This window comes from Diadema antillarum, unplaced genomic scaffold, assembly GCF_040938485.1.
Source record: "Diadema antillarum isolate AM-2024a unplaced genomic scaffold, OU_Dant_1.0 seq00000523_RagTag, whole genome shotgun sequence".
NCBI classification, from domain to species: domain Eukaryota; kingdom Metazoa; phylum Echinodermata; class Echinoidea; order Diadematoida; family Diadematidae; genus Diadema; species Diadema antillarum.
The window spans coordinates 2,124,909-2,142,784 of NW_027271475.1; the positions used below are offsets into that span (position 1 = coordinate 2,124,909).

The 17,876-nt window shown below is 39.6% G+C and overlaps 2 protein-coding genes across 2 annotated transcripts; one reads left to right on the forward strand and one right to left on the reverse strand.

Moving 5' to 3' along the window:
- Positions 1 to 2,422: 2,422 nt before the first annotated feature.
- Positions 2,423 to 4,270, reverse strand: LOC139734371 (piggyBac transposable element-derived protein 4-like). Its single transcript, XM_071645162.1, has one exon. The coding sequence runs from the start codon at positions 4,268 to 4,270 to the stop codon at positions 2,423 to 2,425; it is 1,848 nt and encodes a 615-aa protein (XP_071501263.1).
- Positions 4,271 to 13,786: 9,516 nt separating this feature from the next.
- Positions 13,787 to 17,697, forward strand: LOC139734319 (tubulin alpha-1 chain). The gene is made up of 3 exons (XM_071645111.1): positions 13,787 to 13,919; positions 15,188 to 15,410; positions 16,565 to 17,697. The coding sequence occupies exons 1-3, from the start codon at positions 13,917 to 13,919 to the stop codon at positions 17,695 to 17,697; spliced, it is 1,359 nt and encodes a 452-aa protein (XP_071501212.1). The 5' UTR covers positions 13,787 to 13,916.
- Positions 17,698 to 17,876: the final 179 nt, after the last annotated feature.

A 17,876-nucleotide genomic window follows, 5' to 3' on the forward strand; every position in this document is an offset into this window, starting at 1 on the left:
ATATGTGTGTGTGTGTGTGTGTGTTCTTTTTTTTTTGGGGGGGGGAGGGGTACTATCCATACAAACGATCAAGACGCAGCCTTTTTCAATATTCAATAATTGGTGCAATTTGGTCATACAAGAATGTCGTTAACTCAAATCTTTACTTCACAAAATAAGTGAAGAAGTCGAGGTAAAATTATTATATCTCTCTATGATATATGAATAACTTCAAATTATTGTTGTAACGTTAACCTCAATATCCACCTGTCCCTTCTCTCTCTCTCTCTCTCTCTCTCTCTTTCTGACAGAATCGCTTTGTCTCTCAAACTCTTGTTGTTACTAATACCCTATTGGCGAATTTCATTTCTTCTTTTTTTTTTCTCTCTCTCTCTTTTTTTTTTTTTGGGGGGGGGGAGAACTATATACTCTAAAGAGGAATTGCTGTACAAGGCTTCGTGCATTGTTTCTTCGTACCTTGCGTCTCGTATGATTTGATGCGGATATAAAAACTGTTAGCTTACATGTTGACGTTGTTGTACAGTACGTTTGCATGGAGTGTATGATTTGATGAATTCCTTTGTTGTGCATGTTTTCAGCTTCGCTTATTATACTTTTCCAACCTTACATGCAACTAAGTGTGCTAATAATCATACTCTTGCTTTGTTTGTATGTGTGCTTTTGAGTCTTGTTTGTCGGTTGTTTATTTGATTTTGTGTTTTTAGGCGAAGAAGAAACTGACGACCTCGATCTATGTATGTATACAATATATATATATATATATATATATATATATATATAGAGAGAGAGAGAGAGAGAGAGAGAGAGAGAGAGTAAGAAATATACGCATATTATATACTTATATATTTATATATATATATATGTATGTATGTATATATACATATATATATATGTATATATATATATATTATATGCACACATGTTTATTATTATTATTATTATTATCGTTATACTGTATGTCATAGATAACTATTTTTGGAACGTCGAGTTCCATTTCCATTCGTCACTTTCTCTCTCTCTCTCTCTCTCTCTCTCTCTCTCTCTCTGTCTTTCTGGCAATAGTATTCTCTCTTCAAACTGATCTCACTCCACATATACAACCTGTTACTGAATATACATTGCACCTTCTCTCGTCAATAACTCTAGATACTACTAGTATCCTTCAGTAGTTACATACACTTCAGTTTTGCAATCTCACTATAATTGATCAGCTTTGATCTGACATTACACACTCAGCAACGCTGATTAAATTACAAATAAGAAACAGATGAGTATAGTTTATCTCTTTCACTCGTCACTGTGAATAATGCTTTATTTTCAATTCCTCATTCACACGATGACTAGTGATATCTGGAAAAGAATTCACTGCTCTTACATTGACAACTTACATGCATGTAATATGTGGTGATATGACAATTACTTATTCAAATGCGATCGTGGAACTCGCTGTAAAATCATGACAGCGGCTACTTATTGTTGAAGAGCCAAGGAATAATTACACAATGACATAAATAACCCCACATAATCTAAAGTTTGATAAGATACACCATTGAATTCATAAACACGACAATATACCATCGAGATTCAGAATTGCCACTGACAAGTATACATTGTAAGTGTAATGAGCACTACACAAATCCATAATTCCATAATTTGTCGGACATATGTATGTATACAAAATAAATTACTAGTACAAGTTGATAATAAACTTGCTAGTGGCACAATCACTGGCATATCACTGGTTACTCATGGGGATCGATTTGACCCATAATATCAACCTTTTCTGATAATACAAGAACTTGTGAGCTACATCTCAATAAATTATCACATTGTCATTGATATTTTGTGTATAACCATATCATCAATATGAACGTTTATCTCTTTGTACAGTATTTGATTTTTTTTAATGCTATTAATTACTATTTCGAAGACTTACGGATAATAAATAACCAATCCTTACAATTACGGGAATATCACCATTATTGAAATGTACATACATTGTGTGTACACTGTAAATAGGCAATGTAATATGAGAGATAACTTGGCAGAGAAATTCATGTCTAAAGATTTCACGTTACCCTGGCTAATGACATAATCATTGGTAATTGGGATCGATTTGACAGACAATAACCACCTGGTTTTGTGTACATGCAAATGAGTACAAGTGAGAGTACACGGAACGTTTCTTTTGGGGTGAAGTTCAGACAGATATCGCGATTATACTTCAATACATCTCAGTCTTGGATCGTAAAACCAATAATGTCCATGTAATTACAATGAATCATGCACCTGGAAATGCTTGCCATCTGTGAGCTGTAATTTGAACATGCATATTCTATAAGCAACGGTAGACAGGCCTATACACGACAAGTTCATGACATTGTTTAGAGTTCATGTCATCAGAAGACTCAGTGTTTGTGACCTATGATCGGAAATCTTTTCTGGTGTGGTAGATCTCGAAACACGGGATGCAACACATAGCAAGTCCACATTGTCGGCAGTATGTCCTCGTCTGTCTTCGCCTTCCCCTCCTGCGGTCCGAACACACGTAGCAGTCAGGACGATGTTGTCGATCTTCGAACTCTGCTGGGAAGTGGCGCTCAGTCAGTCTTGCCTCGTTGTCGGCGATGGGAGGTGACGGTGTCCGACGATAGCGAGATGCTCTGTAGCCGTTCAGCAGACCCTCAATCACCCGACATCTGAAGTCGCGCGTGGACATCTTGTGGCCAGCCATGCGAAATGCGATGTAAGCGTTCACGAGAGCTACTTCCATGGTGAAGTGGTAGGTTACGCGGTATCCCTTGATTTTCTTATGAGGGTAGCGGTAGTAGGACATGCGTTGATCCATTTTGTCCACGCCGTTCATGAACCTGTTGTACACGTCAACAGTTGCTGGCTTCTGAATCGTACGGCGACCTCCTTCGGCGTTCTTACTCCGTATCTGCTTCTGTTTGAGATCGTTGCTGCTGACGGTCGACAGCACGTTCACGAGTTTCACGTCATGCCAAGTCACTGCTGACATCTCCCTCCCTTTGGCGAAAAACACGGGATCGTCACCTTTCGCAAGGTGCAGACCACCACGTCGGATCTCTTCTGGAAGTCCTCGTCGGTTGCTCCTCACCGTTCCACAGGCTCCAAGTCCGTTCCGTGACAGATCCTCGTAGAGCTTTACGGAACTATAATAGTTGTCCATCACGATCACGCGATCCGTGTTGTAGAATGGCTCCGTCAGCTGTTTCACCAGGGCTTCAGTGGCGCTGTCCCCATTGTCTTGTCCCTCGGCTCCGACATACTGCCGCCACCGCAGACAAAATCCCGTTTGGGCGTCACAGAGCATCCAGAATTTTATCCCCCATTTCCGTGGTTTGTTTGGGATGTACTGTCTGTAGGAGATTCTTCCTTTGAACGGCGCCAAGCTCTCGTCGATTGACAGGTATCCCCCGGGAAGGAAATGCTCAAGGTACGTCGGCTGGGACATATCGATGAGGGGGCGCGTCTTGTGAAGGGGGTCGAAACCGGGCTGTCCACGGGGCACGAGCTTCTCGTTGTCATTGAAATGAAGGAAGGTGTTCAATAGCTGAAATCGATTCCTGGAAATGACGTCGGCAAACCCAGGAGTCACTAAGATGTCGGAGTTCGTTTCCCAGTACTGAGGCACAGATGGCTTTGACACCAGTCCCATCGCTATTTGAAGTGCGGTGAAAGCGCGTATCTCCTCCTCATCGGTGTCCAGCCATACGCCGAATCGAGAAGCCTCTGGGAGGGGCGCTGGGCAATCGAAGAATTGTTGCGCATACTTGTTCGTTTCATCTGCTATGTGGGCAAAGATGGGAGTCGGATAGAACTTCGTAAAAAAGTCCACTGGCTCCAATCCTTCAGCGTCGAAAAGTAGTCTGGGTTGGTCGTCATACACTCGTCGACTTGACTTGAATCGCTCGTCAGGCTCAAGTCTCCGCCAATCGTGATCGGAGAGTGGTTCAGCATGAGTTGTTGGATGAGGCGGAGGTAGATCATTGAGGTGGTCATCGTCACCTCCATCAGCTTCGTCGCCTGACGAGTCTTCAAACAGTGATTCACCGTGCTCTTCAAACTCCGGGAGAAGACGTGAGGAATCACGTTCTTCTGTGCTTTCACTGCTACGAGATGATTGCGTGTCTTCTTCCCAGTTGTTATCTACAATATCCTCGATTTCGAAGTCAGAGTCCAACATGAAATCACGGACCTCCTCGGCAGTGAACTCACGCCTTCGCCGTTTTCTCGGTGGAGCCATAGAAGCGAGCACACTTTAGCTCATTCAGGAGAGACTGATAGAGTATTTAGAGATTATGAAGCAGTAACGTTGTTGAATCGCAGGAGAGATCGAGATAAATGATGATCACTGGCAATTTCCCCCTTCTTATGTAAGTCAATGTGATCAGTTCGGGTGATAGAATAGCAGGATTAAAACTATCAACGTTCGATACCTTCGCCAATCACGTATAAGCAAAGGTTATTATAGCTCTAGAATAAGACTTTCGTTTGAAAGACCTGAAAAGAAAGAGTACCGCCTATTTCCAAAACCTAGCCCATAATAAAGACGCGGCACGCGTGAATAGATGTTTCATGGCCACCGCCACCTCACCGCGGATACAATAAGAGTGCCTTATTTGCATAGATGAAAGCGCCTACCGAAAGACCGCCTCAAACAAAAGAAGGCCTTGACACCCAACCTTGGTCATGGTCTATTACATTCGAAAAACATGTGTCAGTATTTCGTTGGTCAAACTATGGAAATACATGAAAATATCCTGTCGAAACAAGAATATCGGTCTGTAAACACTCGTAAAATAATTGGGAATGAATGTTTTGAACTGGCAGTAATTCAATTGCGAATGTCAACCTTACCTTTTCCCTGTTATATTGTACCTTTTCTCCCAGCAGATTCAAACGCGTTAATAATTGTGACAAATTATAATTATCATGCAGTTGATTTTAGTCAGTAAATCTAAGTTTCATCAAATATGTCAACGAACTAAACATTGTAATAAAATGAAGTACATTCATTTCAATAAACCATTACCATGTCGATTTAAAAGACACATGTACATATATATATATATATATATATATATATATATATATATACTCATATATACAGAGTGGGAAAAGATAAAGGCATTCATGGACGTATAGATAACGTACATGTTTCACGTATATACAGTATACACACATTCGTTGAACTACGTTCGTGAATGCCCTTATCTTCTCACCCTGGATGAATAATGAAGTAGCTACATGTACACTTGTTCTGTACAAGGTCGAGGCGCCTTCTCTTTCTCGCTCTGTCTCTCTCATTTCATATATATATATATATATATATATATATATATATATATATATATAGTAACAAAAGATAAGTAACAAAAATACAATGAATAATACAATAATGTAAAATGAATTTTGTTATTGTTCTCTCAGTATCAACACTTGAGAAAGGGCGGCGAGACGCTCGAAAATTTGTGTGAAGAAATAAACCGTTGGTGAATACAGCATGAACTTTGTTACAGCTTTGTTACTTATCTTTTTATCTTGCCAACACGTGGGCTACCTTATCAACATATATATATATATGTATATATGTATATGTATATATATTCATATTTTTAATACACATATGTGTATCTTTATAATATATATAATTTTGCCTTATTCTGTTCAAATGTATGCAAATTGGTTGCTTTTTTGCGCGCTTTTGTGTTTACGTCCCAAGCCCTTGAAAAAGACTGGTAACTCCGTCGAAAGCTTGGGAGAGTAAAAGGCTATTAGTGAACATTACTGCAACGTCTGCGAGCAGTCTTTCCCGTCACACCTACACATAAATATAATTCAGCACCCACAACGTAGGAGGCCAAGCCCGCTTCACCTTATATGTTGTATATATATGATTATATATAATGAAACGTTTAGTCCGCGTGTTGGTACCAGTAGGTATAGAAAAGATGAAAAAGTAGAGTGGTAATGCATTTTGACAGTCTTCATCTTCATCATCATTTTTTCTGTCTACATGTATATAGAAATATATATATATATATATATATATATATATATATACCAAAATATATGTATCTTACATACAATTATAAATTCAGCAATGTTATAACAACTGCACTTGATAACCTAGGACGGCGCTTCTTCTCTGTCATAATAGTATAGGACAAAATATGTACTACCATGTAAAGCAGAACATAAAAATGCTTCTCCTTCATGCTTCAGTCAGATTTTTTTATCCCGTTTTGCAAAGCTTCTTCAGCATACATAATACCGTGTTGTTGTAGCCTATAAGAAAAGCAATCAGCTTTTGTGAGAAAAAGGAAAGAAAGAACACAGACAAGTTTCAAACGTAAAACTTGCCATTCATCTCTCTCATCTTGACCACACAGTGGTATAAACACGAACTAAAGATTTGCCACGCAAACGCTAAGAGGACGCTAATCAGGCAGATCATTATGTTCTGAACATGCGCGACACAGCCAACAGCCATGATCATTGTCCAACACGGGAGGCTGCGCCGTCTTGATGTTAGCGTCGCCGATCTGAAGAACTCGCTGTTACCACAGATCAGAATTGAAGATCGCGGGTAGTAGAATACCCATTTCCATGAATTTTGGATACTAGAGGTATTCACATGTGCATAAAAAAATCACACTATCGATCGAGATAAATGATGATCACTGGCAATTTCCCCCTTCTTATGTAAGTCAATGTGATCAGTTCGGGTGATAGAATAGCAGGATTAAAACTATCAACGTTCGATACCTTCGCCAATCACGTATAAGCAAAGGTTATTATAGCTCTAGAATAAAACTTTCGTTTGAAAGACCTGAAAAGAAAGAGTGTCGCCTATTTCCAAAACCTAGCCCATAATAAAGGCGCGGCACGCGTGAATAGATGTCTCATGGCCACGCCACCTCACCGCGAATACAATAAGAGTGCCTTATTTGCATAGATGAAAGCGCCTACCGAAAGACCGCCTCAGACAAAAGAAGGCCATGATATCCAACCTTGGTCATGGTTTGTTACATTCGAAAAACATGTGTCAGTATTTCGTTGGTCAAACTATGGAAATATATGAACATATCCCGTCGAAACAAGAATATCGGTCTGTAAACACTCGTAAAATAATGGGGAATGAGTGTTTTGAACTGGCAACACCTCAATTGCGAATGTCAACCTTACCTTTTCCCTGTCATATTGTACCTTTTCTGCCAGCAGAATCAAACACGTGAATGATTGTGACAGACTATATTATCGCGCAATTGATTGTGGGCTGTAAATCTAGGTTTCATCAAGTATGTCAACGAACTAAATATTGAAAAGAAATTAAATATTCATTTCAATAAAGCATTGTCATGTCGATTTAAAAGATATACATACATACATAATATGCAGAGTGGGAATAGATAAAGGCATTCATGGACGTATAGATAATTCAACGTACATGTTCCACGTATACACACATTCGTTGAACTACGTTCGTGAATGCCCTTATCTTCTCACCCTGGATGAATAATGAAGTAGCTACATGTACACTTGTTCTGTACAAGGTCGAGGCGCCTTCTCTTCCTCGCTCTCTCTCTCTCTCTCTCTTATATGTATAATATATATATATATATATATATATATATATATAATATATATATATATATATATATATATATATAACAGCAACAAATAGTTTCTTCTCGGAGTCCTAAGAAAGTATAGATTCACTACAGTAGGTCAATATAAACTCCGTTGGAGACGTAAAGTGTCAAATGTATTGACTTGACAAAGCCCTATGGGCGAAAATGCGTCAAATTTATGTCTCCAACGGAGTTTATATTGACCTACTGTTGTGAATATATATATATATATATATATATATATATATATATATATATGTATATATATATATATATATATATATACCTTTATATACGATTTTGCCTTATTCTGTTCAAATGTATGCAAATTGGTTGCTTTTCTGCTTTTGTGTTTACGTTCCAAGCCCTTGAAAAAGACTGGTAACTCGGTCGAAAGCTTGGGAGAGTAAAAGGCTATTAGTGAACATTACTGCAACATCTGCGAGCAGTCTTTCCCGTCACACCTACACATGAATATAATGCAGCACCCACAACGTAGGAGGCCAAGCCGCTTCACCTTGTATGCTATATATATATAGATTATGATTATGTATTATGAAACTCGTAGTCCGCGTGTTGGTACCAGTAAAGAAAAGATAAACAAGTAGAGTGGTAATGCATTTTGACAGTCCAACAGTGCTATTTATTAGCACATTCGGACTTTCAAAATTCATTACCATTCTACTTCTTCATCTTTTCTACCGACATGTATATAGAAGTATATATATATATAATGTTATAACGACTGCGCTTGATAACCTAAGACGGCGCTTCTTCTCTGTCATAATAGTATAGGACAAAATATGTACCATGTAAAGCAGAACATAAAATGCTTCTCCTTCATGCTGCAGTCAGATTTTTTTGTTTATTCCGCTTTGCAAAGCTTCTTCAGGATACATAATACCGTGTTGTAGCCTATAAGAAAAGCAATCAGCTTTTGCGAGAAAAAGGAAAGAAAGAACACAGACAAGTTTCAATCATAAAACTTGCAATTCATCTCTCTCATCTTGACCACACAGTGGTATAAACACGAACCAAAGATTTGCCTCGCAAACGCTAAGAGGACGCTAATCAGGCAGATCATTATGTTCTGAACATGCGCGACACAGCCAACAGCCATGATCATTGTCCAACACGGGAATCTGCGCCGTCTTGATGTTAGCGTCGCCGATCTGAAGAACTCGCTGTTACCACAGATCAGAATTGAAGATCGCGTGCAGTACAATACCCATTTCCGTGAATTTTGGATACTAGAGGTATTCACATGTTCTTAAAAAAATCAAACTATCATTTTTTAGCTCTGTATTATTCAATTTTCAAAACAGATTCAAATTCTGTCCATTCCAGTTGCATTACTCCTGTCTCGATACCGGTGGGACGTGGCTGTTGTGATGGGTCCGTACATGTATTTCCATAACCATCCTCCATCATGTCTATAGCAACGTGGATTGACTGTATGCATTGTACCAACGATTTTCGTGTACATTTTTCAAGAAGTGATTATGTCAGTAATGCATCTAATTGTTATCAAAAAAAGAAAATCAACAAGCTGTATACAGGTACTTGAAATACGTGGGGTACCTTGTATGAAGAATGTGGTAATGACAGGGTGTTGAAGGAAGGCCTCTGATTTCGACGGACTGTGAGAAAAAATAGGAAATGATTATCATTAGCGCAGATAGGGTCTTTACCAAGAAAGAAGAGTCAATCAGAGCAACGTACAGAACAGAAACCAAGAATTCAAGAGACCTCCCCTGATGGTAGCATAAGTTGTGAAGATTTTGCATGTTCAAAGAAAGCTTTAGTTCATGAATAAACGCAGTATAAGCATATACAAACTTCGCCTTTTGTGAGAGTTCTTTCGGTCGACTTTCAAATGCAGTGAGCATCGCGGAGCTGCAAGAAAACGATACATGTTTTATGAAGACTAGAAGAGCCCTATGATAGTTATAGTCGAAGCCTGTGAATGAAACTTATATACTAGCGTGACACCTACGCTTTATTGAACATGGTTTGAGTTTTTAGGTCAGTAAAACACGTTTCCAAATTAATCTTTGACAGGAATTACTTCGACTCCCTTTGCCTATAGCATATTTTGCTTCATTTCTGTGCACAACAAAATATGAGTTTCAGTACCACCTGTGTTCTGCATTCATTCCTTGAAACCCTTCAGTTTGTAGCGAAATGAAGCATCATCCTATATGCATCCTACAGCATACGAGTGATTGCATGGGTGTATACGAAACTACAAACGTGAAAAACAGCTCATTCTGTATTTGGCGTGTACATGCATTCATTTATTATGTATAATTATTATCATCATTGAGCGCATCTAATTGAACTCATGAACCAGACGGCGAAAACTTCCCCCTTCCTTTGCAGCGATAGTGATTACTATTGACATTGAGATTATCGTAACTTCACAGTCAATTATGCCTAATGTGAATAACAAGTCAACGATCAGAAATGAAGAAGTTGAGGGGCAAGATATAAAGAGAGAGTGAGGGAGAGAGAAAGAGAGGGGGAGACAGAGCACATACTTTGATTTATGCAAAGGCACGATCAGTGATCGAAATCATAAAAATTGATAAAGAAAAGTATGAATAATGAAGCTAGCATTCTACGCTACACCGGGACGACTGAACTTCGACAGTATAGAGTGTAAATACTGTTTCTGCTAGAGAAAAAGATGACACTCTGAGTTACAAGACGTGTAGTGAACAGAATTAGCAGCAATAAGAAAAGCGCCTCAGATCTTCCGACAGAAGATAGCTGTATTGACTATACTGCTGAATAACGTAAACTAATCAGGAGCGATTAGCGAGTAAGGAGACGTAATTTCAAAAGAGAGATAATGACATCAAAAAAACCCACATTAGCAGAGTTTCTAAAGGTTGTCTTTATGTTTGTAGTTTCTTTTCGTTGTTTGTTTGTTTGATTGATTGACATCTTGTTTCTTTGCTTGATATTTTGTTGCCCCGGCGGCTCAATCCCACTTACCAGCATTGCCTTCTTCTTTATAGCTGCTACACGGGTACGATGATTTTTGAAGTCCTTTGATTCTCTCTTTCTATCATTTTGCATCATGGTAATTTTGTTGGAAAGATTTTAGTTTTTACTGCACCTCAAATGTTTTCCCTCATGTTTTTTTTTTTTTACCTCAAATAACGTGATCATACTAATCATATAATGTTTAACAATTTTATATATATTTTCTTTTTTTTTTCAAAACATAAGGATGCGTGCTTGACTTGATCATATTCTTTGATGTGTGGATGCATGACTTTCGCGACGGATGAGTGCTAGACTTTACATTCTGATTTTGCAGTTTTCTCCGATATTACTAAGGTTGTGAGACGTTAGCGGTTAAAATGTCGGGAAATGAATCTGCTGTCATGCGAAGGTCCAGCATCAAAACACTTTTCCGAAGTGAAGTACAATTTCTGGGATACCTCTAATATCGCTGATATTCTGTTTGTAAGTGTTACCCAACACCCAATGTACCGATCACGTCAAAAAGCAAAGTAATAGTTTTTTCACATGGTCATAATATTGGTGCGATACGAAAATGAAACTCACTAAGCTCCAAAATAATTTCAGTAAACAATGATATTGTTACCGATCAAAATCTTTTGAAATATTCAGAAATACGCAAACCAAAAATCACTCTCTCCCTTTCTTTACGCCTCCCCCCCCCCCCCCCGAATCACCGCACTGCAGTGCACGCAAATGCACTATCAGTAACCTTTGTTTATTTCATATGGATGTGTAGTTCTTGGTCTGTGTGCCATTATGTCCTTCATTTTGAAATAGACTAATTAGTTTGAGAATTTCATATTCCTACAAAACGATGTTCGCATACAGTTCGCGGGAATATTAGACCTAGATGAGGGTCTGATTGCTCTTCAAAATCTGGTGAACGTTTCAGAATGAGGATTATGTAGATATGTGTAGTGCTATATTTTCAAATTCCACTTTGTTCCACGTATCTGGTTTCAACCAGCGCTAGGCGCAACAAGCACGTGGCTTCAACTGCAGGTTTCAGCGGCTGTCCTCGTGGTGCTGTGAGTAAATCGCTTGTTGTGAGCCAAACACGCGTCGTTGTTATGAAGTTACTAAGGTTACACTTTAGTCATGCCGCGATCGCTTTGGTGGTGGGTAGCTACGCAAAACAAGGAACTGACCATTGATCGATTACTCGTAGACTTTTGATGAAATAATAAGGAAGGCATGCGCCGCATTGTCAATAAGATATTTTTTGGTCCGACAGTGTAGCACATTGTTCAAGGCATCCTCGGATTATCTCCGCCTGTGACCATGGGCTCGCACGCCAACGAGCCCCTCACCGACAAAGGACTGCCGATTTCAATAGGGCACGCTCGCCCCTCACACTAACAAAAGAGGGATTACTGTTGGCACTTCCTGCTCAAATGGATAAAAGAGTGGAAAGACTCTCCTCCAAGACCCGGGACAATTACCTTTACTCTCAAAGAGGAACCGGGACTAAATAACCAAAGTTTGGGAATGAACTACTCGGTCAAAAAAGTAAATTGCATGGGCAAAACAAACTGCGAATATCTCGGAAAGTATACGACTCTAGTTGACAAATGTGGTATCATTCGAAAGAAAAAATGTATATCTAAAACTTTGTCACAGAGTCAAACACACGTTCTATTGAAGAAAATTCACAATTAATTCTTCCTTTTCATGCTACCCAAAATTTCTTAATAATTTTTTTATGATATGATTTCTTTCAGCAATATTTCAAATTAGGATAAATATTACTGCAAACTGACGACATGGCACGAAAGAACTACCATTTCTCCACATTTTTTGTGCAGACAACATTTCAAAACAAGCAGTAATTACAGAGATATGACAGTTTGAAATTACCCTGTCTATCCAGATTCGGAGCTTCCGAGCACTGGCTAAAAATCTCTGGCACGTTAGGGGTTTTGGGCCTGGCACATTAAGAGTTAACACTACGCCCACAAAGCCGGTCGGAGGCTTGCCCTACCTAGCAACCATAGGGTGATTTTTTTTGTCTGTTTACTTTTGTTTTTTTCTTTGTCTGAGGACCTATGCTGGAGGGAGCACTAGGTGAATGAAAATGCTTCGTTGCTATAAGCCAGTTTACAGTTCCACTTTGTGCATGAGCAGAAAAAGGTCATTTGTACAATCAGGTACGTTGGTTTTTTTTGTTTTTTTTTATTCACTGAGATAAGCATCCCTGATGTAATGATTATTCATGTGACCCTTATGAATGGTGCTTACCAGAATATCCACCTTACAGCAAGCCTGGTATTTAGCAATGTTGGTAGAAAAAGTTTGTTTATGCATTCAACACAAAACGACAAAATGAATGCTTGCCGGAGTGTCAATTGACAGACCATATTCTTGTCACCTGCTCTGCGTAAATTCATTCTTTGTTTGAACGTGAATTCCATAAATTGTGAGCACGCTTATGCATCACGCTGCTTTATTAACGAGTGAAGTGCCTAACCAATTGAGAAAAAATAAAGATCTTTGTACCAATTTGTCCATGAGCTAACTGTGAACTGGCTTATTATAGACTGCTGCAGGAAAAGAAACATCCATGAATTGTAATACACTACGGAAATTGTCTGTTCGCTAACAATTCATCGGAGAAATGTTCACATGCCAACAAATTCGAATTTACTTCGCAATTAAACCCGCCCTGTGGGAGGGGCTTAATGAGCAGGTTACTAACCTCCCTCGGTGTCACAGTAAGAGAAAGATGCATAATATGCAATGTAAAATGAGCAATGATTTGCATTAACGTTGATTTCCCCCCGTTATACTCGTCAACATAGAATAAACTGTAGACAGCAAAGTTAAAATACAGAAAAAAATAAATGGTTGAAGTGGTGATTTTCATAATCAATCACCATGATCAATTGAGCGCTCTAGTCCGCGGAGACATTTAAAATCAAACATTTATGATATGCCCCACAAAGCAGCACGTTGTTGAAAGCTGTATAGGCACACCCTTGAAATGCAAGCACGCTCTTTGCATAATTATTCAGATTGGCGCTCTCCGGCATGTGCTTTATTTGTGTTCTCCATTGACCAATAACATCAGTCGATATGCGCCTGACTTACAAAGACAGGTGATTTCCGTAGCAAACATCACATAGGATCTTTTCGGCCCTACCATCAACGTAGGATAAGAAGAACACCCTTGATAAACGTACTTTCCGTTACAGCAAATTTCGACACTTTTCCACAGCCCAAATGGTAAGTTTGACTGTCGACTTTCAGTAGAGCCTATTACTTGTTTTTGTGAAATGGTGTAGATAGCAGCCATTATCACTGCTACGAAAACAGCAGGCATGAAAGATAATTCAATTTACCCTAAAAGTCCACGTGTTTATAGCTTTTGAAATACAAATCTAGACTTCTACGTTCTCATTTTTTGAACTCTTTTAACTGTTTTTATAATATCGATAATGTACCCCTTCTTGGACTTATTGGAGAAGGCATGAATCCTCCGGTAATCTAGAGACAAGTCTATCAAAAAAAGGAATGGGAAGAGGAGCGTATTTTGTTCGTTGGATACCCTTCACATTTTCAATTGTTGCTAAATTTTACTTATACTCGTTCACTCTAAAATAACGTTTTCCCCATTGCTGTAATTTATTTGTGAAGGACTCGCCATTGCATTAGACAATGCCTCATGAAGCATGAGACTGGGATACTCGGAAACTGTACTAACATAAATTTACAGGACGATGATTATTTATTCAAAGACTTAGAACTCTACATGTGCAGCAAATGTAGATTAATTTCAATTTCAATTTGAGAAAAAGAAATTGCTCACGTTATTGTATACTGTGAGAGAATTGTTCTTCTTTCTGAAGGAAGTAAAAGAAAAAGAAAATCATGCCTGCCTTCCCTTTGCGTCCATCTTTGTTTTGTTAGGTAAATATTTATCGGAGAAACTTCACTATAGACTATCTAGATCTAGTTTTACTAGAGGCTTGTTTCGTTTTATTCAAAATCTAAGTTCAGATTGTAAAGCTCTAGTAACGTTAATTATGTTTGGTGCGAGTTTCAGGAGAATGAAACCTACCTCGAAAAACATGTAGGCCCCTACCGTGAAAAACTATGCCTTTTTTAATCAGATCTAGTACTTCGCACCAAAGACAGGTTTCGACGTTTATTTCGTTTTTTTTTTTTTATTAATTTTCTTGAGAGTGACGTCCCGTTTTTGACCAACCTACCTCGGACGAGAAAATGTCCAAATAATTTAGAAACAATGCATGGTTGGTCAGTACTATCTGGAGCAGGGCATCCAGGAAAGAATATTATATTACCTGGCATGCCTGGTAGCTATGCCTATGAATTCGCCTGTGACAAGATGTACAGATTATAGCAGACAGTCAAAACTTACGACTCATGAATAAATTTACATGAATTCCACGCGAAGACTTTGCGCTTATGCCTACTTCTCGTGTTCTCCTCTCTATCAGCAATTAACAATATTAATGCTTTCCTCTTTACAGCGTGAATGTATCTCAATCCACGTGGGACAAGCTGGTGTCCAGATCGGCAATGCCTGCTGGGAGTTGTACTGTCTGGAGCACGGCATCCAGCCCGATGGTCAGATGCCTTCTGACAAGACCATCGGAGGAGGTGACGACTCCTTCAACACCTTCTTCAGCGAGACTGGAGCCGGCAAGCACGTTCCCCGTGCCGTCTTCGTCGATCTCGAACCTACTGTTGTCGGTAAGAAGTCGACAGCTATCATAATCATTTTTGTAACATCCGAGGCTAAAATCTTAAACCCAGAGGTGCAATCCCACATGATAAATTTGGCTTCTGTAAGACTATAGTTATTAGCAGATCTGTAAGTGTATGGTATATGTATGGATATCAACAAAATTACACTTCAAGAAATTATGGAAGTTTCCCAGGTCACACATGCTACTAAAAACCAGAGACCTTAGTCTCGCAACAATGGTTGCCTTTTAGCGATAATGCAATTATCTCTAATCAAATTGACCCGTAAATCAAGATTTTTTTCTTTTGCATGAAATCAAAATGAACATATTGTATCCTTGAAGTCATGTTGTACAGGTGAAATAACCTTGAGATCAGATCAAGGATCTGATCTCAAGAGAAGGAGTTGTATCTGTTTGATGATCAAGTACACACACACACACACACACATATATATATATATATATATATATATATATATGTATATATATATATATATATATATATATATATATATGTATATATATGTACATATATATATATATACTTTTTATGTATATGTATATATACAAACACACACACACATATATATATATGTATATATATATATATATAAATATATATACAAACACACACACACACACACTGTACAAGGAAGTGAGTGATGACGTTGAAACTTCGAGTTTGTGAGGGGATTGAACAATAACACTATTTCTTGCTGAAAATAATTAAAATGTGAAATTCTGCGACCTTACAATCACGTCCAATTTACATGAAATCGTACTATATTTACATTTATCTCTTAACACCAACTTTAACATAATAATTGTGAAAATTGCACTTCGGTGAACGAAATTGTTTTGAATGTCTAATATTTTAGAAGAAAAAAAAACCTCCTCCCCACCCATCTCTCTTAGTGTATCACTCCTTCATTTCCTTGTAACCGCTGAAATCTTATATGTATCTTTTGCAGTATCATAAATCATTTTTAATTGTCTTCGACAATGCAATGATTAGCCGATGAAATGTTCATATGGTTCAAGATATTTCGTTTTCTAAATTGAATACTAACGGCTTCATTGATACTCTTCTAGTAACGTGGATTTCAGAACTAAAATGTTCACTTCACTTCAATGTTTAATGTTTACCTCTTTTGACAGATGAAGTCCGTACTGGAACTTACCGCCAGCTGTTCCACCCTGAGCAGCTGATCACTGGCAAAGAGGATGCCGCCAACAACTACGCCCGTGGTCACTACACCGTCGGCAAGGAGCTCATCGATATGGTCCTAGACAGGATCAGGAAGCTGGCTGACCAGTGCACCGGTCTTCAGGGGTTCCTCATCTTCCACAGCTTCGGCGGTGGCACTGGATCTGGCTTCTCATCCCTGCTCATGGAGCGTCTCTCCGTTGACTACGGAAAGAAGTCCAAACTCGAGTTCGCCATCTACCCCGCCCCTCAGGTCTCTACCGCGGTGGTTGAACCCTACAACTCCATACTTACAACTCACACCACTCTTGAGCACTCAGACTGTGCCTTCATGGTCGACAACGAGGCCATCTACGACATCTGCCGTCGCAACCTCGACATCGAGCGTCCCACCTACACCAATCTGAACCGTCTCATCGGCCAGATCGTTTCATCCATCACCGCGTCCCTCCGATTCGATGGTGCTCTCAACGTCGACCTGACAGAATTCCAGACCAACTTGGTGCCTTACCCTCGTATCCACTTCCCTCTGGCCACCTACGCTCCCGTCATCTCTGCCGAGAAGGCATACCATGAGCAGCTGACTGTTGCCGAGATCACCAACGCCTGCTTCGAGCCCGCCAACCAGATGGTGAAGTGCGATCCTCGTCATGGCAAGTACATGGCCTGCTGTCTCCTGTTCCGTGGTGATGTCGTCCCCAAGGATGTCAATGCCGCCATCGCTACCATCAAGACCAAGCGCACCATCCAGTTCGTTGACTGGTGCCCAACTGGTTTCAAGGTCGGCATCAACTACCAGCCACCAACTGTGGTGCCCGGTGGCGATCTGGCCAAGGTCCAGCGTGCCGTGTGCATGCTGAGTAACACCACGGCCATCGCCGAGGCCTGGGCTCGTCTAGACCACAAGTTCGACCTGATGTACGCCAAGCGTGCCTTCGTCCACTGGTACGTGGGAGAGGGTATGGAGGAGGGAGAGTTCTCCGAGGCTCGTGAGGATCTGGCTGCCCTGGAGAAGGACTACGAGGAGGTCGGTGTCGACTCCGCCGATGCTGAAGGCGAGGAGGAAGAGGGTGACGAGTATTAGGAGACGACGGACTTTCCACAGCGCTGATTGTTGACGACCTAGGTGTCTTGAAATAATCATGATGGCACAAGCAGACGCAGACATGCTTCCAAAAACTCAAGTATATCGAAAGAACCGGAAAAAAAATAAATCCACTCAAGTGCTATATATCAATAATTGTTCAAAAGTGTGTCGTTGTG